Below are 25,241 nucleotides of genomic sequence, written 5' to 3'. Positions count from 1 at the left end.
CAGTCTTTTCTTTAAGTGTTTTAGTCAAAAAAGACATATGAAGTATCAGTTATACTAACACTCAGTTATAAGCAAGCATGGTGTAACACAGGAGAGAGTGCTGCCAGCTGATATATCATACTTACTCAGCTCAGAGATTGAGTAGATGTAGAGATGTGGTCTTTGGCTCCTCATCTTCTATACATTCCAGAATAATTGCTTTAAAAGAAGAGAAGACAGAGAGTCATAAGAAAGTGTTAACTAAATGTCCAGGATTTTATAAGGTGCACTGTAGGCATCAATGCTTCACTTCTATAGCACTGGCTACAGCAGACCTAGTTCCAGCTCCTGGAACTTGGAAGAGGTTAGTTGCTCTTGCTGAGCATTACCAGGGTGATGAACGACACTGACAAATTTACACGACAGGACAAGAGAGGGGGAAAAGGACAGAAAGAAGAGGGGGGAAAGGACAGAAAGAAGAGGGGGGAAAGGACAGAAAGAAGAGGGGGGAAAGGACAGAAAGAAGAGGGGGGAAGGGACAGAAAAAAAGAGGGAGGAAAGGACAGAAAAAACAGAGGGGGGGAAAGGACAGAAAAAACAGAGGGGGGGAAAGGACAGAAAAAACAGAGGGGGGGAAAGGACAGAAAAAAAAGAGGGGGGGAAAGGACAGAAAAAAAGAGAGGGGGAAAGGACAGAAAGAAGAGGGGGGAAAGGACAGAAAGAAGAGGGGGGGAAGGACAGAAAGAAGAGGGGGAAAAGACAGAAAGAAGAAGGGGGGGAAGGACAGAAAGAAGAGGGGGGAAGGAACAGAAAGAAGAGGGGGGAAGGAACAGAAAGAAGAGGGGGGAAAGGACAGAAAGAAGAGGGGGGAAGGGACAGAAAGAAGAGGGGGGAAGGAACAGAAAAAAGAGGGGGGAAAGGACAGAAAAAACAGAGGGGGGGAAAGGACAGAAAAAAAAGAGGGGGGGAAAGGACAGAAAAAAAAGAGGGGGGGAAGATAGAAGAGGAGGGGAAGATGGGAAGAAGGGGGGAAGAGAGAAAGAAGGGGGCAAGAGAGAAAGAAGGGGGCAAGAGAGAAAGAAGGGGGCAAGAGAGAAAGAAGGGGGCAAGAGAGAAAGAAGGGGGCAAGAGAGAAAGAAGGGGGGGAAGAGAGAAAGAAGAGGGGGAAGAGAGAAAGAAGAGGGGGAAGAGAGAAAGAAGAGGGGGAAGAGAGAAAGAAGGGGGGAAAGAGAAAGAGGGGGGAAGAGAGAAAGAAGGGGGGAGAAAAGACAGAAAGAAGGGGGGGGAAGACAGAAAGAAGGGGGGAAAGAGAAAGAAGAGGAAAGACAGAAAGAAGGGGGGGAAGGCGGAAAGAAGAGGAAAGACAGAAAGAAGGGGGGAAGACAGAAAGAAGAGGAAAGACAGAAAGAAGGGGGGGAAGGCGGAAAGAAGGGAGGGTGGGGGAAAGATGGAAAGAAGGGGAGTGGGAAAGACAGAAAGCAGAGGAATGACAGAAAGAAGGGAGAGGGGAAGACAGAAAGACCTAATCAGCTTGATTATTTTAAGAGAAACTCGGGAGAGGTGGCTGAACACGCAAAGAGCGTTTGAGGAGGGACTGCAGGCACAACAGGCGCTTGAGGAGCGCCAGGGAATCACCCAGAGCCGCGAATTAGCAGTTGCGAAGCCTTCTGCGTTGCAGCGCCGGCGGCAGAGCATCGATAGGGGGAAGCAGTGAACCCATTTCGGTTCAGCAGCTCTCCCCTGCCCGCATTTCTGACAGCGAAAGGCAGTCCGGGCCGAGCCGAACGATACGTGACTTTTCCCGGAGCACCCCCACGGCTCCCCACGGCTTCACTTTGAAGATGGTCCTTTGGTTTTTGAAAGCCAGGAAGCAAAATACAATGGCCAGTTCCAGATGTCCTTTGGGGCATGCCTGGGAGACAAAGTGCTCCCTGGCTTTTCCCTTCCCACTTGTTTGCTTAAATGCGATGTATGTGGGGCAGATAAGAAATATTTGTATTGGGAACAAAGAATCCTGTTGAATTGACTGACTTGGACCTATCCTATTCAGAAAGAACTTCATCTCGGTGGTCTCCAGTTGCTTAACAGCTGTATTTGTTTGGCGTCAGTGCATCCACCCAGATTACAATTTAGCAGTATAAATATTTGTCTGTACTTTTAAGTGATGCCAACAATGAACGTGGCAGGGACACAGCTTCCTCTGTTAACACCTTTGTTCCTCGTAAGCACACATTTATGCAGCCTTTCTGATGCCTTCAGCATCACTCAACACCAACTAGAAGGGCTGAGTTTAGGTTTTTAGTCAAATTAAATGAGGAGCGACTGCAGTTGGGTTATAGCTCCAATCATGACTTAAATGGCTTCACTCAATTCAGTTCTGTATTTCAGGGCTGCAGTAGTATCACTGAACCAGTTATTGCAAATTCTTCAGCAATTGTATTTTCAAGGTCCTGCATATCATATGGGGTTTTTTTCCCCTTTGGTTTTCTTAAGCCCCAGATAAGGAAAAAGCAACCCCGGGTTGAATAAGGGAGAGGGAAGCCCGGCCCTGTTCAGTGTCTTTATTGATGATCTGGACCAGAGGATTGAGTCCAGCATCAGTAAGTTTGCAGATGACACCAAGCTAGGAGCAGGTGTGGAGCTGTTGGAGGGTAGAAGAGCCCTGCAGAGGGACCTGGCCAGGCTGGATGGGTGGGCAGAGGCCAATGGGATGAGACTGAACAAGGCTACGTGCAGAGTTCTGCACTTTGGCCACAACAACCCCAAGCAGCACTACAGGCTGGGGACAGAGTGGCTTAGAGCAGCCAGGCAGAGAGGGACCTCAGGATGCAGAAGATGAGCTAGTAGCATGCCCAGGTGGGCAGGAGAGCCAATGGCATCCTGGCGTGGATCAGGAACAGTGTGGCCAGCAGGACAATGGAGGTTATTCTGCCCCTGTACTCAGCACTGGTCAGGCCACAGCTTGAGTCTTGTGTCCAGTTCTGGGCCTCTCAATTCAAGAGAGATGTTGAGGTGCTGGAAGGTGTCCAGAGAAGGGCAACGAAGCTAGTGAGGGGCCTGGAGCACAAACCCTATGAGGAGAGGCTGGGGGAGTTGGGGTTGTTTATCCTGGAGAAGAGGAGGCTCAGGGCAGACCTCACTGCTGTCTACAACTACCTGAAGGGAGCCTGTAGCCAGGTGGGGTTGGTCTCTTCTGCCAGGCAACCAGCAATAGAACAAGGGGACACAGTCTCAAGTTGCAGCAGGGGAGGTCTAGGCTGGATGTTAGGAGGAAGTTGTTGGCAGAGAGAGTGATTGGCATTGGAATGGGCTGCCCAGGGAGGTGGTGGAGTCTCTGTGGCTGGAGATGTTTAAGCAACACCTGGATAAGGCATTTAGGGCCATGGTCTAGTTGACTGGATAGGGCTGGGTGCTAGGTTGGACTGGATGATCTTGGAGGTCTCTTCCAACCTGTCTGATTCTATGATTCCATGAAGTAGAAGGGCTGCAGAGCTCCATGATATCAGTGCATGGCAGTGCAGCGCATTCCCACCTCATTTTCCTGCTGTTCATGCCTCAGCGTGTCATCACCTGGGATCATGACTCAGGGTGTCATCACCTGGGATCATGACTCAGGGTGTCATCACCTGGGATTATGAGGCAATACTGATACTGGAAGATGGAAAGTGAAACCACGCCTCAGCTTTTCCCTCCTTAACAGTGTCAGGAGAAGACACGGGAGCAGCGGAGTCAGGACAGAAGTTAATGCCTCTCTCTCAGTTCTGTGCCTGCCACCCAAACTGTCCCAAAGGCATGCACTGGCATGATGGTCTTGTTTGCTGTGTTCCTATATAGCAACTAGAAAAACCTGCTGATGCGCAGAGCTGTGGACTAAAAGCTAACACTATGCTGAGATGAAGTTTTGCCAGGGTGCCTGACTGCAAAATAAATACCTAGTAATTAGCAGTACGTCTTTCTGGCACAACAGACCCCAAGTTCTGGCACAGGCAGGATGACCTAAGGAGACTTCAGGAAGCAAATTTTAAAACTGGAGGGAAGGACTTAAACATAGCTAATTACTGGAGGACAGGTAAGCAAGATCTGAGCTAGAGTTCATACCACTAAACTTTGACTGTTACAACTCTTTTTCAAGTTATGGGAAACAGGCAACTTGTATATAGAATCACAGGATTTCTTAGATTGGAAAAGACCTTCAAGATCATGGAATTGACCAGGTTGGAAGAGACCTCCAAGATCATCCAGTCCAACCTAGCACCCAGCCCTGTCCAATCAACTAAACCATGGCACTAAGTGCCTCATCCAGGCTTTTCCTGAAGACCTCCAGGGATGGTGACTCCATCGCCTCCCTGAGCAGCCCATTCCAATGCCAATCACTCTCTCTGCCAACAACTTCCTCCTAGCATCCAGCCTAGACCTACCCCAGCCCAACTTGAGACTGTGTCCCCTTGTTCTGTTGCTGGTTGCCTGGCAGAAGAGGCCACCCCCGACCTGGCTACAGCCTCCCTTCAGCTTGAAGCTTACAGTTTCAAGAACCTGTAAGCTGGGAAGAAAAACTAAATGTCAAGGCCTTCATCCAGGTTCTGCAGCAATATTTGTCTCTGGATGAGATTAGCCTTTTATATACAGAGATTCCTAAGCATTGATGCTATCAGCCTGGAAACATAATGCACACATCTCCTGCTCCCTGTGCCTTTTTCCCTATAGTTGCATCTGTTGATGATGTTGAGACTGTCAGGCAACGTTCAAAAGCCTGTGAAAAGGTTCAATAAGCACCCATCTAGAGTGGAATTGGGCAGAGTGATTCAAAATGAATACAGTTACAAAGAAGAGCTTCCTTTGGAGAACACCAGGCTCTTGCTGCTAGCACAGGTTCTGGAAATCTTCCCTTCCTTGGGCCAAAGTACCATCCTAAGAAGGATCAGAGAAGAAACCATTTCTGACTCAAACACACTCTGGCTTGCAGAGTGGGGTTTAGGCTTCCTGATTTAGAACTGTGCCGTGACCCAGTTGTTCTGAAGTAGGTCGTTCTGCGGTACACTGAACCGTATCAGAAAGGCCAGCTCGGGAGCAGCCTGAGTTCAGGGCAGGATGTGGAAAGCCACTTCCTATTTCTGTTGTGTCAGTAATGGGTGCAGTGGATTTGTACTATGGACAGTTTTTGCAGGCTGTGCTTTCTCACATGCTGCCCCCTTCTCATCAGCATCATAGAATCAACCAGCTTGGAAGAGATCTCCAAGATCATCCAGTCCAACTATCCCCTAGCCCTAGCCAGTCAACCAGACCATGGCACTAAGTGCCTCAGCCAGGCTTTTCTTCAACACCTCCAGGGACAGCATCTCCACCACCTCCCTGGGCAGCCCATTCCAATGCCAATCACTCTCTCTGCCAACAACTTCCTCTGAACATCCAGCCTATACTTCCACCAGCACAGCTTGAGTCTGTGTCCCCTTGTTCTATTGCTGGTTGCCTGGGAGAAGAGACCGACCCCACCTGGCTACAACCTCCCTTCAGGTAGCTCATAGAATCAACCAGGCTGGAAGAGACCTCCAAGGTCAGCCAGTCCAACCTAGCACCCAGCCCTAGCCAGTCAACTAGACCATGGCACTAAGTGCCTCATCCAGGCTTTTCTTGAACACCTCCAGGGACAGTGACTCCACCACCTCCCTGGGCAGACCACTGTAGTTGTAGACAGCAATGAGGCCACCCTTGAGCCTCCTCTTCTCCAGGATAAACAACCCCAGCTCCCTCAGCCTCTCCCTATAGGGTTTGTGTTCCAGGCCTGTCAGATGCAGAGGAATTGTGCTCTGAATACTTTCTTGTTTCTGCTTTGGTGAATTAAATGGGTTTAGGTAATTTTAAATCAAGTTTGATTTATTCTGGCATAGATAACCTGACTCTTCTGGCCTGAACAGACACATACACTCCTCTGTGCATCATTAAAGCTCCTTCTCACTTCTGCTCTATTAGTTCCTGTGCTAATCATGACCTTACAGCCAGATAAATTGTTTGACCTACATTACTTGTACAAGGAACATAATCTGGGGGTTTGCTAGTATGAGTTATTCTATGAGAAAGAGCTGGCAGTGTGTTGTAGAACAAAGTGCTCTCTCCCCAGCGTCATTTTCCATCCATGCATGGCTGTTTTCATCAAAACCAAATAAACTGCTGGTTGCTATTGCCTAGACACCAACAAGTTTCTGCTTACATGAACAGATGTGTGTGGTGTTTCCCTACAGTAAGAAAAGTACCAGAGAGGAACAGTAGTTCTCTTCTTTGAGCTTTCCTTCCATTTTCCAATTCCAACATAACACTTACATATCCCATGCAATCAGATGAATTCCACACTGGCTTCAGTCAACTCTTTACTGTCCACTTTACAGTAAGTGGACCTTACTGCCCACTTTTTAATGGAGAGCCTTTCTCTTCATCTTGCCAAGTTGATGACTGTACCTGACCCCTAAAAATAAAAAAGCAATGGAGAGGGAAGGCAAAAAAAAAGCAAAACATTTTCTGTTATCTGTTACTCTCTCTGATAAGAATTCAGAAGTGCCTTTAGCCTTCCTTTCCATGGACCAGGCTGCAGAAGGCTGGAGACCCTTTGTTGAAGGAGATGTCTGTATCACTCAGTCAGGACAGCAAAGCTGACAGTGTCAGGTCATTACATAAGTGTTCTGTGGTCATACTGTCTGAGTGGAAATATGACAGGCAGTGAGTTGTCTGGATGCACCCAGTGAGGAGCACAAAGGAGCACTTTCCCTACACAACCGGGTCAAAACATTGAGTCAGATCAACTTACCTGACTCACCTCTTGTCAAGAGATAAGCAGATGTTTCTTCTTGTCTTTCCTTATCCCTGGGACAACACTGTTAAGTCTAGGAAAACCTGTGGTGTGTAATCCCTCCTCTGACTTTTCCAGGAAGGCAGATAAAGTCTTCTAGTACCAGAAGTGTCGTCAGCATATCCAGCACAGTTCTGCGTGAACATTACGTAGAGCATATCTGGGTATTCATTCAGGGCTTCTCAGAACAGACTATTGAATGTCTCTTTGATTACACAGAAAGAAATTAGTACAGGTTTTAATGTAAAGTTAGAGAGTAGCAAAATTTCAGGAACTTGGAAACGCAGATGTGGGGGATTACAAAGAAAACTGTTACTTCATTTTAAGGCCAGAACAAGTCCTACAGAGAAATGAGAACAAAGAGGTGGTGGAGGCAGCGTCCCTGGAGGTGTTCAAAAAAAGACTGGATGAGGCACTTAGTGCCATGGTCTAGTTGACTGGATAGGGCTGGGTGCTAGGTTGGCCTGGATGATCTTGGAGGTCTCTTCCAACCTGGATGATTCTATGATTCTATGGATGTAAACTGGATGGATACAGCACAGGAAGTTCCATCTCAACGTGAGGAAGAACTTCCTGACTGTAAAAGGGCCACAGAGCACTGGAACAGGCTCCCCAGAGAGATTGTGGAGTTTCCTTCTCTGGAGACTTTCAAGACCTGTCTGGATGTGTTTCTGTGTGGTCTGCACTAGATTACGTTCCTACTGTGGCACTGGGGCTGGACTCGATATCCAGAGGTCCCTTCCAACCCCTAACATCCTGTCATGCTGTGAAAAGTAGAGAAACACTGTTGTAAATTTAATAACAACAATTAACAATAGTATTTTAGTCTCTTCCTGCAACATATTTGCTTTCTAAGCATACAGTATTTTAAATTTCATCTGATGTTATGCAATCCAAAATGCATATTTAATGTAAAAGCCTTTGGACAGTGCCATAAACTGAAGGAAGCTAAGAGAGTGTTAACTGAGTGCCTGGGTTTATTTACAGTAGTAGCTACATGAGCAATAGACTATGCTTGACAGATAGCAGCCACAACACTCTGTATGTTGTAAGCAAATGTTCTAACATCAGCAGTTCCTGATAGACTTCACATGCACTGAGGTTAGTCTGAAGACAAAAACTTTTGTGATTCATCTTTTGGCAAAAGATGCTGCTGTAGGCTGATGTTCAGAACTAAGCTGCCAAGGCATCACACAGCTGAGCTCAGCACACAGAAGGCTTGTTAGAATTGATCATCTGAATTGTTTTGATGTGTGCTCAGCTAGGTGTAGGTCACTAAAATAAGCCTAAATCCCTTCTTGGTACACAAGTTTCCCACTTCACTTCTTATTAAGATTACAGCTGAGTGATGCATCCCATTTCATCACAAGTGAAGTTTGGCTACATGTGGGCTCAGTGGTGACAGGGAGGTGGTGGAGTCACTGTCCCTGGAAGTGTTAAAAAATGACTGGATGAGGCACTTAGTGCCATGGTCTAGTTGATTGCGTAGGGCTGGGTGCTAGGTTGGACTGGATGAGCTTGGAGGTCTCTTCCAACCTGCTTGGTTCTATGACTTAAAGTAACTGCCCAACCACCGACACCCCTGTGAAAAAGCATCACTCACCAAACAGACCCAGGCTGTCAGAGGTGTTGAAAATCCATGTTCCACAGGCTGAAAAAGGCCTTCACCCATTGGTCTCTTGAAGCTGCACATGCTTTACAACCCTGCTTTGTCTGGAAGGTAGGAATAGGAAGACATGAGAAACAAAAAACAGTCCCCCACCAATGAATGTTCACTACCCACATGCAGCAACTCGATAGTACTTGCCCAGTAGATGAGATGTGGCAGGTTTTATGCTCCAACAACAAAATTAAGGCAGAAAAAGGTTTGCTCTCCCTCATGAAATTCACTGTTCCTTGCATTGCTTAGTTATGTAGCTGCTTCTGCTGGAGTGAGAGAGGAAAAAAATATTAGCAACTGAATCAATTTCACTATGATTCTACAGATGAAGTTTGAAAAGAAGCAGAAAGGGAACTTAAAAAAATGCTACAATGACAAACAAAACAAAAAGTACACAAAAAATGATGCTTAAGTAGGGTTCAACAGTAACACCCTACTAGACAGAGGATTCACTGAGAACCAGCCTTGATGTAGTGAGAGCGGCAAACTCAGTACAAGATTGTGCTGAGATTTTCATAGAATCAACCTTGCTGGAAGAGACCTCCAAGATCATCCAGTCCAACCTAGCACCCAGCACTAGCCAGTCAACCAGACCATGGCACTAAGTGCCTCAGCCAGGCTTTGCTTCAACACCTCCAGGCAGAGCGACTCCACTACCTTCCTGGCAGCCCATTCCGGTGCCAATCACTCTCTCTGCCAACAACTTTCTCCTGACATCCAGCCTAGACCTCCCCTGGCACAACTTGAGGAGGCTGAGAGAAGACCTTACTGCCCTCTACAACTGCCTAAAAGGAGGCTGTACTTAGGCTGGAGCTGGTCTCTTCTCCCCAGTTACTAATGACAGGACAAGAGGAAATGGCCTCAAGTTGCATCAGGGGAGGTTTAGGTTGGCTGTTGGGAGGAAGCTCTTTCCTGAGCGGGTGGTCAGGCACTGGAACAGGCTGCCCAGGGAGGTGGTGGAGTTGCCATCCCTGGAGGTGTTTAAAAGGAAAGTGGATGTGGTGCTTGAGGCTATGGTCTGGTGATGAAGGTTGGACTGGATGATCCTGGTGGTCCTTTCCAACCATAGCAATTCATAGTGATTAGATGTTGTGCTGAGGGATTTGGTTTAGTCAAGGACTTGTCAGTGTGAAACTAATGATTGGACTCCATGAGCTAAGAAATTCTGTGATTCTTTTAAAAAGCAACCAAACAAAACCAAAACACACACACACACACAAATCTTGAATCAGAATAAGAGGAACTAGAAAAACAAGGAGAACACCCCAAGCCATAGCTCTGTGGATAACTCCTAGGGGTTTGTGGTGATGGAGCTGTGGCTGATAAGGAAGAAGTTACAGAAACAATGTAGCAATTTCAGCAGGACAGACCTGAGATTACAAAGAGCTACCCCCAGAATTTCACACATTGGTCTTCCCTTCTTCATTTTGTCTTCCCTTCTTCATTTTGCTCCCCTGTTTTGAATCTGCCAACATGAACTCCAGGCTTTCTGCACCAAATGCCTATACAGCTCTGGTTCTAGCATGTCCACTGATGCCTACCTGTTGTTCCCACAGCAGGCTTGGAGAACCTCACCTTCTGAGGTTTTCAACATGAATCCACATGTTGTGTCTATACCATTCTGTTGGTGTCTGATTCAGCCTGTGAACAATTTCAAACCAAGCAGGAACACAGCAGACACAAGGCAGAGCTCTGCAGCTTTGCTCAAAATCTAGGGGAATCCCTAGAGATTTATTCCTCCCTGTGAAGCTGTTAGTTTCTTACACCATGGCCTTAATATCAAGGACATGGAATCCACCTGCTGGGAATCAAAGCAAATTAATCTCACTCCTTCAGTACTTCACCCACAGAGGATTCCAATTCCCACATTTGCAGAGCCACTCATAGATTGCTTTCAGACCTTGCTAGCACTTAAGTAGGAAATAAGTCTTCCAAAGCCAGCACCTTTTATCTCCTCTCACCACCAGCAGATTGCTTTCAGACCTTGCTAGAACTTAAGTAGGAAATAAGTCTTCCAAAGCCAGCACCTTTTAGCTCCTCTCACCACCAGCAGATTGCTTTCAGACCTTCCTAGAACTTGAGCAGAGAGAAGTCTTGTAAGAGAAGTCTTACAAAACCAGCACCTTTTAGCTCCTCTCACAAGGACAATGATGCTTTCTGTTTAAACTAAATCAAAATGACTACTCCTATAGCTGAAAGGAGAAGACTGTGTTATCATAATGCTTCTTAGTCACAGTCATAGAATGCAATGGATTGGAAGGGACCTCTAGAGGTCATCTAGTCCAGACCCTCTGCAACCAACTACATCAGGTTCCTGAGAGCCACACCGAGCCTGATCTTGAATGTCTCCTTCACCACCTCCCTGAGCAATCTGTTCTATTCTTCTACCCCTGTCAGAACGAAGAGCTTCTTCCTAATGTCCAGTCTAAATGTGCCCTGCTCTGGTTTAAAACCATATATTGTTACAGTGATGGGAAGAAATAACATCCTGTAGAGGTCAGAACTACCTGTCAGTGTATGCCAAGAGGAAGGAAACCAAGAAGGGGAGCCAGGAGACCTGCAGGATTACACAGGCTGGGCAAACTCAAGGGGAAGAAGAGAGTCTACAGATCACGGAAGGAGAAGCTGGCTACTTGGGAGGACTATAAGACTGGAGATTGGAGGGGCAATTAGGAAAGCTGAGGCTTCTTGGAATTAAACCTTGCAAGAGAAGTCAAGGACAACAGAAAGGGCTTCTTCAAGTGCATTGCAGACAAAACTAGTGCTAGAAGCAATACAGGCTCACTGCTGAATGAGATGAGTGTCCTGGTGACAGAGTTTGAATAGAAAGCAGAGATACTGGGTGCCTTCTTGCTCTCCGTCTTTACTGCTGGAGACAGTCCTCAAGAGCTCCAGTCCTTTGAGGCCACAGAGCAAGTCAGGATAAAGGAGGAGTGTACCTTGGTTGATGAGGTCAGAGATCAGTTAAGCCATCTGGACATGGGTCCTGATGGGATGTACCAGTGGGTACTGAGGGAGCTGGCAGAAGTCATTGCCAGGCTGCTCTCCATCAGCTTTGGTAAGTCACAGGGAACAGGAGAGGTGCCTGGGAACTGGAAGAAAGAAAATGCCACTCCAGATTCCAAAAAGAAAAAGGAAGCTGACTCAGGTAAGTATAGATCAGCCACACCTTTGTCCTTGGAATGGTGATGAAGCAACACCTGTGCCTCAACGCACAGCAAGGATAAGGTGATCATGGGGAGCAGTCATTATGGTTTTACCCAGGGAAGTTATGTTTAACCAATCTGACAACCTTTTAAGAGGACATAAGCAGGCAGATAGATGATGGCAGTGCAGAGGATGTGCTTTATCTTGGTATCACAAAAGCATCTGACACCATCTCCCACAGCATCCTCCCAGCCAAACTGAGGAAATGTGGTCTGGGTGATTGGGTAATGAGGTGGGATGAGAACTGGTTGAAGGAAAGAATTAAGAGAGTTGTGGTCAAGTGGCAGAGTCTAATCAGAGACCTGTGTCAGGCATTGCTACTGGAACCAGTACTATTCAATATATTCATCACTGGCCTGGATGAAGGAACAGAGGGCACTGTCAGCAAGTTTGCTGGTGACAATGAACAGAGGAGTGGCTGGCACACCTGAAGGCTGTGCTGCCACTCAGTGAGACCCAAACAGGTTGGAGAGTTGGGCAGGGAGAAACTTAATGAAATCCAACAAGGACAAGCAGAGAGTCTTGCATCTGGCAAAGAACACCCCCATGGACCAATACAGGTTGAGGCTCAGTCTGTTAAAGAACAGCTCTAGGGAAAAGGACCTGGGAATGCTGGTCAACAGAAGGATGACCATGAGCCAGCAATGTACCCCTATGGCCAAGAAGGCCAAAGGCAGCCTGAGGTCTATTAGAAGGGGTGGTGTTAGTAGGTTGAGAGAAGGTCTCTTCTTCCTCTGCTCTGCCCTGATAAGGCTACATCTTGACCCAGTTCTGAGCCTCCAGTTAAAGAAGAACTTCAAGGAACTGCTTGAAAGAGTCCAGTGCTGAGCTGCAAAGTAGATGAAAGGAGTGGAACACCTGCCTTACGAGGCAAGGCTAAAGGAGCTGGGGCTCTTTAGCCTGGAGAAAACTGAGGGGTGACCTCATGAATGTTTGTAAATATGTGAAGGCTGAGTGCCAGGAGGATGGAGCCAGGCTTGTCTCAGTGATGCCCAATAATGGGACAAGGAGACAACAGGTGAAAGCTGGAGCAAGAGCATAGAAGGTTCCAGAAGACAAGAAAAAACATTTTCACTGTGAGAGTGACAAAGCATTGCAACAGGCTGCCCAGAGAGCTTGAGGAGTCTCCTTCACTGGAGATACTCAAAACCCACCTGAATGACCTACTCTAGGCAATCCTGCTCTGGTAGAAGGGATTGGACTCAATCTTTTGAAATCCCTTTCAACCACTAACATTCTGGGATTCTGTGAACCTGAGCAAGGTGGAAAGGAGCTGCAATGGGAGTGAACACACTGGTGTGTAATTGTTTCAGTTGGAGGCTCCTGAGCAAAAGGATTTACTGGGATCTGCTGGAAAGAGTTCAGTGCAGGGCTACAAGGATGACAACGGGACTGGAGGGCATGGCTGATGAGGAGAGGCTGAGGGACCTGGGGCTGCTTAGTCTGGAGAAGAGAAGACTGAGAGGGAATTTGATAAATGTTTGTAAGTATCTGAGGGCTGACCAGGAGCAGGGGGACAGGCTCTGCTCACTGCTCCCTGGGATAGGACAAGGAGCAATGGGTGTAAGTTGCAGCACAGGAGGTTCCAGCTCAACACAAGGGGGAACTTCTTTCCTGTAAGGGTCACAGAGCACTGGAACAGGCTCCCCAGGGAGGTTGTGGAGTCTCCTATGAAGAATTTCAAGGCCTGTCTGGATGTGTTCCTCTGTGATTTGTGTTAGACAGTATTGCCCTGCTCTGGCAGGAGGCTTGGACTGGATAATCTCCTCGGGTCCCTTCCAACCCCTGACATCCTGTGAGCCTGTGAATTAATTCCAAGGGGAAGCTGCACCCTCCAATTAGAAAAGTTTCACAGCATGCCCAGAAAACATTTCAACATTTCACATTTAAACTCCAACTTTGATTTATTTTTTTCTCCTCCACAAGCAGACTTGGTTTAGAAATATTATAACATGAACTGTGGTTAAAAACAAACGTTTTGGCACAGGAGAGCACCAAAAGACTAACAGAATGAAGAGAATAAATAACCAGCTTTACACAAAAACGATGTGCAACAAAGAAAATAAAGCTCATCTCCTGTACAACAGCTCTGAGTAGTCCTGACAGAACAGTACTCTTAGCTTATATGGGCTTGCACGAATAGGAACTGTAACAAAATGCTTAATTCAAGCAAAACACTGATGCAATGAATCAACTCAAGGAGTCCAATGGTTCCAAAGAAGCCAGAGGTAGTCGTGAACAAGCACACAACAAGGTTGAAGGAGATGATGACAACCAGGAGGTTGAACCTAGTGGTTCTTCAGCTACATCTGTGTTAGTTCCCTGCTGAGAATCATATCACGTGGCCATCTTCTTGAGCTTATGGCTGTGTCAAGAAAGAGAATGCACCCATCAATAATGACCTGGAACACATCCATCAATAATGATCTGAGCCACAGTTCCTGGTTCCAAGACAAAACAAAAACAAAGGCACGCCTGTCCTCAAGAAGACTCTATAAAGGAGTAACCATTGTTGATAGGAGAGGGAAGAACAATTGTGCCCAGTGCTGACATGGAGAAGGGCACCGAGGACCTGCTCATTCATACATGCTCTCTTTTTATCAGGCCAGTAGGATTTAGTGCTACATCAAAAGCAGTGTGGCCAGCAGGGCAAGGGAGAAGATTCTGCCCCTTTACTCTGATCTCCTCAGACTGCACCTGGAGTACCATGTGCAGTTCTGGAGCCCCCAGCACAAGGAAGATATCAAACTGTTAGAGCCAGTCCAGAGGAGGGTCATGAGGGTGCTCAGAGGGCTGCAGTAGCTCTGCTATGAGGACAGGTTACAAGAGTTGGGGCTCTGCAGCCTGCAGAAGGGAAGGCTTTGAGGAGACCTTGTAGGGGCCTTCCAGTATCCGAAAGGGGCCTACAAGAAGGCTGGGGAGGGACTATTGACAAGGTCTTGGAATGACAGAATGAGGGGGAATGGGTTTAAACTGGCAGAGGGGAGATTCAAAGTAGATGTTAGGAAAAAGTTGTTTGCAGTGAGGGTGGTGAGACACTGGAATGGGTTGCTCAGGGAGGTTGTGGAGCACAGAATCACAGAACATGATCAAAGCTGTGATTCTGTGCTCCACAACCTCCCTGGAGATGCTCAAGGTCAGCTTGGATGAGGCCTTGAGCAACCTGTTTTAGTGCAAGGTGTCCCTGCCTATGGCAGGGGGTTGGAACTGGATGAGCTTTGAGGTCCTTTTCAGCCTAAACCATTCTGTGACTCTTACCTCAGAAAAAGAAGGTGCTTCTTCACCCAGGATTCCTTAGGATTGACACAGGCTCTCCGCCCACGATAGGTATGGAAGCTGGAAAATAAATCACAGTGAAGAGACCAATAAATCATTGGAAATCTCTGCTGATAAATACAGTGAAGGTGTCTTTGTTCAAAAGCAACACTGCATAAACAAAGAGAAACACCCAATAAACATTAACTGTACTAACTGCTTCAGGTTCAGGGATCATTTTTTGCACCATAAAGTTACATCCAGCTTATTGGAACTGTGGAGCCAGAAATAATTTTGCAGACTAAAGAAATTAACTGTCTCAAGAGAGAAATGCTGAGGAGAAATAAAGGCATGTGAAAAATGAATAAAACCCTGGTTTCTGTGAATGAAGAAAACTCTTGCTGCTGGTGCATCTCTCAAGAGATTTTTGCCCAGGAAAACATCCTGTGTTGGGTTGAGTGATAAGCTGAGAGCAGAACAGGTCTGTGCTTGCACGTCTGGCACCTAAACAGATGTGTCATGCACATGGTGCAGCTGCCTGATGAATTGTCAGTCCTTGTCAGCTTAAGGCTGTGTGTTTTGTGCATAGGTATCATATACACAATTGATTCAGTTACATTCATGTGCTGATGGAGCAAGAAAATTCACACTTGCAACGTTCAAATGACTGTTTCTGCCCAAATAGACAGCCTGAAGTTAATGCAGGTCAGGAATGAAAAGAGAGGCTCTTCGGACATGTAACTTACATGATGGCATCGATGTCACAGACTTCACCGGAACGCTGCTCAGTGTAACCCTTCAGGGCCCATCGAGGCAAATGCGCTTTGCTGTAAGATAGGCAGCAGTCCTGGTTGCTTTGTGCTGGAACAGAGGAAAATGACAAAGTCAATAAACCCTTTTAGAGCAGGCTGTGATGCTGCCTAATGACCTTCCTCACCGCCCAACTCACAGAACAGGAGAGACAGCCAGCATACTTTACCGAACTGGATCCCTTCCACCTCACCTCCATCCTGCGGCTGGCTGCGAGCAGACACCTCCAGCATGGCCAGCCCAAGAGCCAAATCCCCAGGCTGACACCTTCGGAGCCCACTCACCTTTGGAAGTGCCACACAGGAGCACAACCAGGAGCCCCAGCAAGGAGACTAGGACCAAGGTCTTGCTGATAGATGCAGCCATTTCCACTCCCTGCACTCAGCGTCTGTGCTCTCGCCCAGCCTGTGCTCTGCCTGCCTGGCTGCACCTCTACCTGCCCGGCTGCACCTCTACCTGCCTATAAAGGGGCACGAGTGGGCGGGGTCCTGGCAGCAGCGTGTTTTCTCATGGCGTATTAGGTCATGCCCAGTACACTTTCCTGGTGCTGTGTAACTAGAGATAAGAGGATGCTGGGGGAAACGGAGGGTTTTTTCCTTTCGTTAAGTAGGTTAGAATATTCAGCCAAAAAAGGAAAGTAAGGGCTGTGATGCAATGGGTCTGGAGGTGTTTTTAGGTGCAGGAATGCAGGTTATGAAAGGAGGAATGTCAGATGTTGGTAACTCTCAGTTACAGAACCTCTCTCTGCTATGTTCTAAGATTAATGAGCTTGTCACGGGGGAAGAGAGAGTGAGCCTTACACAGGCAGACTCATTTCAGTATGGCATGCTGACAGCAGCTGGTGTCTGCACTGACACCAAAGCACACAACAGTAGTGCTGTCTGGCCAACAAAATAACATCAGCCTTTCCAGATTACTGCACTCTGAACTCGAGCCTGCAGTGTTGGTGGGCATACAGGAGCAATGCTGGTGCAGGGTTACACACTTATTCCAATATTATTCCAATCTAAATTAGACCCCCCCCAAAAAAACCCAAACAAACAGCTAATACTCTTGGAGAGTAGAGAGCCCTGCAGAGGGATCTGGACAGGCTGGATGGAAGGGCAGAGACCAACAGGATGAGATTGAACATGGCCAAGTGCAGGGTTCTACACTTTGGCCACAACAACCCCAAGCAGAGCTACAGGCTGGGGACAGAGTGGCTGAGAGCAGCCAGGCAGAGAGGGAGCTGGGGGTGCTAGTAGAGAGTAGCTGAAGATGAGGCAGCAGTGTGCCCAGGTGGGCAGGAGAGTCAATGGCATTCTGGGCTGGATCAGGAACAGTGTGGCCAGTAGGATAAGGGAGGTTATTCTGTCCCTGTACTCAGCACTGTCTGTCTGTGTGACCAATCCCTCTGCTTCCTAACCCCCTTGCTGACCCTACAAACTCACCTTGAACATAAGGCAAAGTCTGGGATAAGGTAGAGGGGTGGAAAATAGATGGAAGTGTGGTTGGGAGCCCCTCCTGGGGACTCTGGTTTCTGGGAGGGCTGTTGTGATTCTGAATTACCTTTTTACCTTGTTTATTTCTGTCTATAACTGTATATACTGTAAATATCTGCTTGTCTATTCTGCTAAGCTGTAAATATGTTTCTGTATTGCTTTTTGACTTGTCTATTTCTCTCTATAGCTGTAGATATCGTAAATACCTGCTTGTATATTGTGCTAAGCTGTAGATAGGAAGCTTCATTCCTTAATTTCCAGTTCAGCTGAGCCTAGTTTGGGTGATTCGCAAGAGTCAGGTGGCAGGCAACACCCAAACCATCACAATAACAGCTAGGACTTAGAGGTGCTTATATGGCCAAGATATGTATCAGTAGCCTTGCAGTGTCCAGGAGATGCCTCTCCCCAGAGCTACTGCCACTGGCAAAGGGATGGGGAAAGAAGCAATAAAGGTTCCCCTGCCACCCTGGTGTATGCTGCTTTCAGTAACTGTTTTAGGTATCATAATGAAATGCCATAGGAATACCTGAAGGGCAATGCTCTCAGTATGCAGCCATTTAGGGACTGCTTTAAGGACTATCAGCTTTAGGCAATCACAGTATCACAGTATCACCAAGGTTGGAAGAGACCTCATAAGTCATCAAGTCCAACCCTTTACCACAGTGCCCAAGGCTAGACCATGGCACCAAGTGCCACATCCAACCTTGCCTTGAACTGCCCCAGGGACGGCGACTCCACCACCTCCCCGGGCAGCCCATTCCAGTGTCCAATGACTCTCTCAGTGAAGAACTTTCTCCTCACCTCGAGCCGAAATTTCCCCTGGCGCAGCCTGAGGCTGTGTCCTCTTGTTCTGGAGCTGGCCACCTGAGAGAAGAGAGCAACCTCCTCCTGGCCACAACCACCCCTCAGGTAGTTGTAGACAGCAATAAGGTCACCCCTGAGCCTCCTCTTCTCCAGGCTAACCAACCCCAGCTCCCTCAGCCTCTCCTCGTAGGGCTGTGCTCAAGGCCTCTCACCAGCCTCAAAAGAACTGACTAGAATAACACCTGAAATTATGAAAGTTTGACTGAGACTGAAGTTTGGCTTCCTTTCAGCAAAGATGAACCACTTAGAACTTTCTAGGTGGACAGGTATCAAGAAGCATCACATTGGCAAGAAGCAAGTCTCTATCTTTCCCAACAGCACCACTTCCTTTCTCTTTTAACTGGCTGCCCAGTGGCAACCTGGGATGCTTTCTTTGCTTATTTCAGCAGCAAGAGTTCACCTTGTTCATCTCTATCAATGTACAGGGTTAACCCTCCTGGGGGAGCGGTCTTGAATATGATCCCAAGTGGTCTTGACCCCTCTCCAGGGGTGGGTCTGAACACTACCAGGTGATGGTGGTTAGCCCACTCTCCCTTCCTGTCTAAGATCCATAAAAGCAGGGGGTCTTCTTGCTTGCTCTCTACCTTCCTGCTCACCAGAAATCACCATTCCTGTTTCCTGCTTCTCTTTATTTCACCACGTGGCCATCACCCACATGGCAGACAGACTTCACTGCAATCAAATCTGGTTGTGTATTTACATATTTTGTATCTTGTTTCCCCTTCCCTACACCTTTGTCACTTCCCTACCTTATAGACCTTTTATTTATCATTAAACTTTTCTTCTTTTAACTTCCAAATCACAGTGAGATTATTTGTGTCTGCATACCTTTCCTCTCTCTCCAATTCCTTTTCTTTTGGGAAAGAAGAGGGAAGGGCATCCCATACATTGTTACTGGTTCTACCACCTCTATGTGAGTCTCTGGGAAACTTAAATTAGAACTGAGACAAGGAAGCAACTGCCTAACAAAAATATGGCACCGAGAGAACGATCTGCATTCCCTCACTTTCATCTCACTTCAGTATCCACCCTAGGAGAGTCTCCAGCTATTACATTTGTCAGGATAGTAAACCTGTCTTTTTATCCATGGGTTTGTATCAAGACATCTAAAGCACTGAGCCAGCAACTTACGAAACCTGTCTCCTTGGATAAAAAAAAACAACTTACAAACACACAACAAAAAGAAAAGAGAATTTTGTCTCCTGTCTGCCTAACTCCCTAAGTTCACCTCCACCCCATTAGTTTGGAGGATGATTGTAGTAATCGTTGATTAAGCAGCACATCCTTAAAAAGAACAGAGCTGGTATCTTAACTGCCTTTCAGACAGACTTGACTGAGAGCTTGGTGGTTTGTCCACAGGCCAGTCTCATCACTGCCTGCAGGCAGCTGCCCTTCTGTCACTGGATCCTTCATTTCCTTCTCTCCTTCATTTCACACCTTATTCCCCACTTTTTTTCTTCTCTTGAATCTATTTTTTTACCACCCCTGCATCTCCTTTACCCGAAGTCCTCCCAGGCAAAAAGCTCACACTTGATTCCTTTTCCTCATTGATCCCAAACTCACAACAGCCATACCCAACTCTGTTTTCTCTTGGGCCATTTCTTAGGCAAGTCACAACTTAGCTTTGATAACTGATACTGCTCCAGAAATGGAAGGGAGCCTCACATCTTCAGGCTCCCTTCTGGCTCCACAGCTCTCTTTCTTCTCCATTTGGACAGGATGTTCCCATGAGTTTTGGCACTCCTGCCTGCTCCTCTCCAAGCACATGCAGTTGGGCAATCAGAGTAGTGACATCACCCACTTGTCCTCATCCCATACTCGTCCCTCAGACAGCTTTGATCACATTGCCTGTTCCCACCAGAGGCCATGTCACAGTAGAGCTCTTGCTCTTGGTACTCCTTTTATCTCATGCTTTGTTCCATTTAGGCAACCGGGTTAAGATTTCAATTTAGAACAAAAGACACGAGGAAGACCTCCACTTCACAAGCACTGTCTTTTGTTTGTACTAAGTGGCTATAAAGTGCCTTCAGTTTATTTGCACAAAGTGGTTTATCTTTTCTCCTTCGGCATGCAAAAGGCTGGAGCAAGCGACCTGCTAGGTTTCTGACATGACTCATGCTTGTATATTATCAGACTTTGCATCTACAAGCCTGTCAGAAACAGGAGGGAAATGAGCACAGCAACTGGGAGAGGTGTTTACTTCCCTTGAACATATAGTTCATCCCTGCATCCCTGCAGATGAGGAGATAGTGACTGTTGTCCACTTTCACCCAATTGAGACTTCATCTCTGGTCCCCCTTAGCCCCTGCATGGCCAAGGGAGGCTGCAAGACAGGACAAATACGGGGCCAATGGCCACCAGCACCTCTGAGTCTGTCAGATGGATGGAGTGAGGGTGGTCATTGCTGTGCCAAAACATCACCTTCAGTATCCTAATCCTGGTGTAATTAGGAGGTTGCACACGGAGCAGAGATGGGCAAGGGGTGTCTGTGCCAAGGGAGGCCGTTATTTCCCTGAACAGGGGCTGTGCCCAGAGTCTCTCCTCAGTAGGGCAGAGTCAAAGCACAACAAGCAGCAGCTACAAGTTGGGAAGGGAAAAAAGAGATCTCTCTTCATAGGGGCAGGTTGATCAGGAAGGAATGGGAAAATCTAGTTTGAAAATCCTTGGAGACACTGAAACCTTAACTGCACATGGCCCTTCCCAGGCTGCAAGCTTACCCTTGGGTTCCTTCCCAAACCATCAACCCATGTTTTGTCATGTCTAACTCTCCTTTTCTTCCTTTAGTTTTCTAGCTTGTCTCTTCCTAACTTTCCTTTGCTGGAAGCTTCTCAACTTCCATCCTTCCTGTTGTCCCTCCTCTGATCCCCTCACAAAGCTTGCTGTCCCTCCCCATTGCTGCAAGACAGTGCCAGTACATAGATGGACAGAGTTTGCAGCCTCTCTTAAACCTGTCCTTCTGTTGTTCCAGGGCCAAATACCTCATGGTGGTATTATAGAATGAGGCAAAGGCAGCCTAGGTGCCAGTGCTGTAGAGTCATACAGGTTAGAGCTGAAAAAGGACAGGAAAGATGAGGGGAAAGTGGGTCTTTTCCAAGGCAATACTGGGAAACCGATAGTTCTGAGTGGTTTGGGGATGGTAAAGATGAGAGCTGAGTAGTCACACTGCTCCTGGACACCAGCTGCCAAGCTACAGCCTCTGTCCCCACTTGCCCTTGTCACCAAACAGCTGTCTCCTGGTAATGTGCATCCTCTGTCTTACCCCAAAGAGCTTTTAGTCCCAGAAGTACCTGCTGAAAGTCTGAAGTCCCTTAGTTAACCCTGCTGAACACCTCTGCACCAGTGCAGAAACAGGCATTATTTCGGAGGGGGTGGCTGGCCCCACTCTCCCCACCACAGAGCAGCACAGAAGCAGATCCACTAATTTCAAGTGGGGCTGTGCCAGCAGAGCTACATCTGCTTCCATCCAAAACCTTGCAGCTGAGAAGCCATATGCATAGAGGCAATCCAGAACTCTGTGTGGTTTGAAAATCAATTTGGAAGGCAGCCCCACACTGAGAATCTGTTTGACTGGGCAGCTCTGCTAGGAGATCCTAAAACAGAGGGAAGGCTCAAAACACTCCATTAACTTCTGAAGAGAAACAAGAAGAAGGAGGATATTTCTAATCATTAACTATTTGATTGACAGACCATGGTTGTCTTAAAGTCACTTTCTTATGGGTTTAACATTAAACATGAAAGACTTGCAAACCAAACCATCTCTTACTTACCTTGATGTTAGACACTGTCTGTAAATGTGTCTACCTAATGTGTTGCTGGAAGACATTTTAGGACTGTCTGTGGCAGCACATTTTGCATCCACAGACATGTAAGGATGCAAAATGTGGTGTCATAGACAGTCCTAAAGTGTCCTCCAGCAACAAAATGAGATCTAAAGATTGTAAAATAATATACCAAGAAAAGTGTGGTCAGTAGGGCAAGGGAGGTTATTCTGCCCCTGTACCCAGCACTGGTCAGGCCACACCTTGAGTACTGTGTCCAGTTCTGGGCCCCTCAACTTGAGAGAGAGATTGATGTACTGGAAGGTGTCCAGAGAAGAGTGACAAACCTGGTGAGGGGCCTGGAGCACAGCCCTGTGAGGAGAGGCTGAGGGAGCTGGGGGTGTGCAGCCTGCAGAAGAGGAGGCTCAGGGCAGACCTCATTGCTGTCTACAACTACCTGAAGGGAGGCTGTAGCCAGGTGGGGTTGGTCTCTTCTCCCAGACAACCAGCAACAGAACAAGGGGACACAGTATCAAGTTGTGCCAGGGGTGGTCTAGGCTGGATGTCAGGAGGAAGTTGTTGCCAGAGAGAGTGATTGGCATTGGAATGGGCTGCCCAGGGAGGTGGTGGAATTGCCATTCCTGCAGGTGTTGAAGCAAAGCCTGGCTAAGGCACTTAGTGCCATAGTCTGGTTGATTGGACAGGGCTGGGTGCTAGGTTGGACTGGATGATCTTGGAGGTCTCTTCCAACCTGGTGGATTCTGTGATTCTATACCTGTCCCCTACATTTAGACAAGAGACACAGATAGATTTTCATAGATTTGCAGCAGTTTACCAAAATACCTGGGTTTTTTTCCCACCCTCAGAGGTATTTTCCTACCTATTACTGCCCATGTCCAAACTGCTGAAGTGTTACAGCAATACAGATGAATAACCAGTATGAGCAGAACCAAACTGGAAATTCCCTATCTATAATTTCCAATATTTTAGCACAGGTTTCACAGAGCAAAGGGCAGAAAGCAGCAGTTGAAAGGAATAAGGCCAAAATGACTTGCATAGTTTCCAGAGATGACGTTAAACCACAGGTGACTTGCTCAATACCAGAGGCTGTGATGCAATACAGCTTTTACACAGCTTCACGCTTGCATAACTGACAAAAGTCTCTGAGAAGAAACTAATATCCCGGATTATTTCCTCCGTTTCAGCAGGAACAGATCCAAAACCACTGTCTGATGGTATCGTTTTCATGCAATTAAGAACTAATTATCCCAATTTGAAGAAATGAGACTGACTCATCAAAAGCGCAGTTGTGAAAAGATTGCTGGGATGTTCACAGCACATAGAAACATAGAATCATAGAATCAACCAGGTTGGAAGAGACCTCCAAGATCATCCAGTCCAACCTAGCACCCAGCCCTAACCAAACAACCAGACCATGGCACTAAGTGCCTCATCCAGGCTTTTCTTGAAGACCCCCAGGGACAGTGCCTCCACCACCTCCCTGGGCAGCCCATTCCAATGCCAATCACTCTCTCTGTGAAGAACTTCTTCCTAACATTCAGCCTATACCTACCCTGGCACAACTTGAGACTGTGCCCACTTGTTCTATTGCTGGTTACCTGGGAGAAGAGGCCACCCCCCACCTGGCCACAATGTCCCTTCAGGTAGTTGTAGACAGTAATAAGATCACCCCTGAGCCTCCTCTTCTCCAGGCTAAACAGGCCCAGCTCCTTCAACCTCTCCTCATAGGATTTGTGCTCCAGGCCCCTCACCAGCTTCGTTGCCCTTCTCTGGACATGTTCCAGCACCTCAACATCCTTCTTGAATTGAGGGGCCCAATGCAGCATCCATCCCCAGTACTCATACGCATGTGCAGGAGATGAGTATCTAGTTGCTCTGAGGGCAAAGTCCTGCGTTCAGCATTGGTGGTGAGAAACTGGAACAGGTTACCCAGGGAGGTGGCAGAAGCCTCATCCCTGGAAGTTTTTAAGGCCAGGCTGAGTAGGGCTCAGAACAACCTGATCTAGTGTGAGGTGCCCCTACCCATGGCAGGAGGGTTGGAGCTAGATGATCCTTAAGGTCCCTTCCAGCCCTGACAATTCTGTGATTAACTCAACCCTGTCTATAGCTCCTTATGGTAGCAAACAACCTTTGCCAAGGCAAAACTTTAAGATGAATCATAGAACCAACCAGGTTGGAAGAGACCTCCAAGATCTGGGGTTGTTTAGCCTGGAGAAGAGGAGGCTCAGGGGTGACCTCATTGCTGTCTACAACTACCTGAAGGGAGGTTGTAGCCAGGTCGGGGGTGGCCTCTTCTGCCAGGCAACCAGCAACAGAACAAGGGGACACAGTCTCAAGTTGGGCTGGGGTAGGTCTAGGCTGGACATTAGGAGGAAGTTGTGGCCAGAGAGAGTGATTGGCATTGGAATGGGCTGCCCAGGGAGGTGGTGGAGGCACTGTCCCTTGAGGTCTTCAAGAAAAGCCTGGCTGAGGCACTTAGTGCCATGGTCTGGTTGATTGTCTAGGGCTGGGTGCTAGGTTGGACTGGATGATCTTGGAGGTCTCTTCCAAGCTGGTGGATTCTATGATTTGCAGACAAAAAGGAACCTGCTTACAGGGAGAAGCCATATGATTTACTGGGGTCTAACATCCTAGAATCTTCATCAATAGAAGCTGTTAGGAACCTTTAGGCACGATCCCCCTGAATTAAGCCTGAAGCATCTCACCACATGTTGGTCAGTGCTTCTGAATGGCTGGGATATGGTTGAGCTTTCAGGGATGCACAGATCTCAAAGATGATCTGGAAAAGAAGGGAGTGGTTGAGGCTAAAAGCCATAGCCTGAACATCAAGGATCCTTTGAGTGCTAACTTGAATTTGCACTTCAAAAAAAGTTGAATTCAGAATGACAAGAAAAAGATACTTCTCCTTGGAAGCTATGAAAGAGATAGATGTGATCTTTTCCTGAGTTTGAGAAGAATAGAGATGGGAAACAGAAGATCTGGCCCTTAAAAACTTGGTTACAAGTTTAGTTTTAGGTAGGCTGAAGCTAGTCATTAATTGAAGTGACAGGTGGCAAACAGTTTTGTCTAAAAGTTAGAAGAAAGTCATTTGGAAAATGTGAAGCTGTTTTTCCCCTCCATCATGTTCTAAGTTTCCTTCCTCCACTTAATCATAGAATCAGTCAGGGTTGGGAGGGACCACAAGGATCATTTAGTTCAAACCTCCCTGCCATGGGCAGGGTTCTGCCCTCAAACAAACCCCCAAAAAAGAAAAAAAAAATAGAAGAAAGAAGCAGCTACTGACATGAAGTTGTGGAGTTTTAAGATGACCAAGAGAATTCACTGACTGAAAGGTTTCCCAGGGCACACCTAACACATAGATCACAGGT

At 47.2% G+C, this 25,241-nt stretch overlaps 1 protein-coding gene and 1 long non-coding RNA gene across 2 annotated transcripts; both read right to left on the bottom strand.

Annotated features, from left to right (window-relative positions):
* Positions 1–6,398: 6,398 nt before the first annotated feature.
* On the bottom strand, positions 6,399–8,523 carry LOC135180283 (uncharacterized). Its single transcript, XR_010304360.1, has 3 exons — positions 8,421–8,523; positions 6,776–6,951; positions 6,399–6,436 (listed from the first exon to the last, which is right to left on the bottom strand). It is a non-coding gene; the product is annotated as an uncharacterized LOC135180283 (long non-coding RNA).
* Positions 8,524–13,569: 5,046 nt separating this feature from the next.
* CCL20 (C-C motif chemokine ligand 20) lies at positions 13,570–16,251 on the bottom strand. Its single transcript, XM_064152657.1, has 4 exons — positions 16,034–16,251; positions 15,686–15,800; positions 14,943–15,020; positions 13,570–14,049 (listed from the first exon to the last, which is right to left on the bottom strand). The coding sequence occupies exons 1-4, from the start codon at positions 16,113–16,115 to the stop codon at positions 14,022–14,024; spliced, it is 303 nt and encodes a 100-aa protein (XP_064008727.1). The 5' UTR covers positions 16,116–16,251; the 3' UTR covers positions 13,570–14,021.
* Positions 16,252–25,241: the final 8,990 nt, after the last annotated feature.

Source organism: Pogoniulus pusillus, chromosome 13 (assembly GCF_015220805.1).
Source record: "Pogoniulus pusillus isolate bPogPus1 chromosome 13, bPogPus1.pri, whole genome shotgun sequence".
In the NCBI taxonomy this organism is placed as follows: domain Eukaryota; kingdom Metazoa; phylum Chordata; class Aves; order Piciformes; family Lybiidae; genus Pogoniulus; species Pogoniulus pusillus.
This window is presented reverse-complemented; position numbering and strand designations above follow the sequence as displayed.

Bases quoted from the DNA above. Each gene is read 5' to 3' on its own strand.
- CCL20 (XM_064152657.1), bottom strand. From the start codon at position 16,115: ATGGCTGCATCTATCAGCAAGACCTTGGTCCTAGTCTCCTTGCTGGGG. The intron at 15,801-16,033 runs GTGAGTGGGCTC...CCTCTGTTCCAG, and splicing joins CCTGTGTGGCACTTCCAAAG to CACAAAGCAACCAGGACTGC. The intron at 15,021-15,685 runs GTAAGTTACATG...TTTATTTTCCAG, and splicing joins TGTGACATCGATGCCATCAT to CTTCCATACCTATCGTGGGC.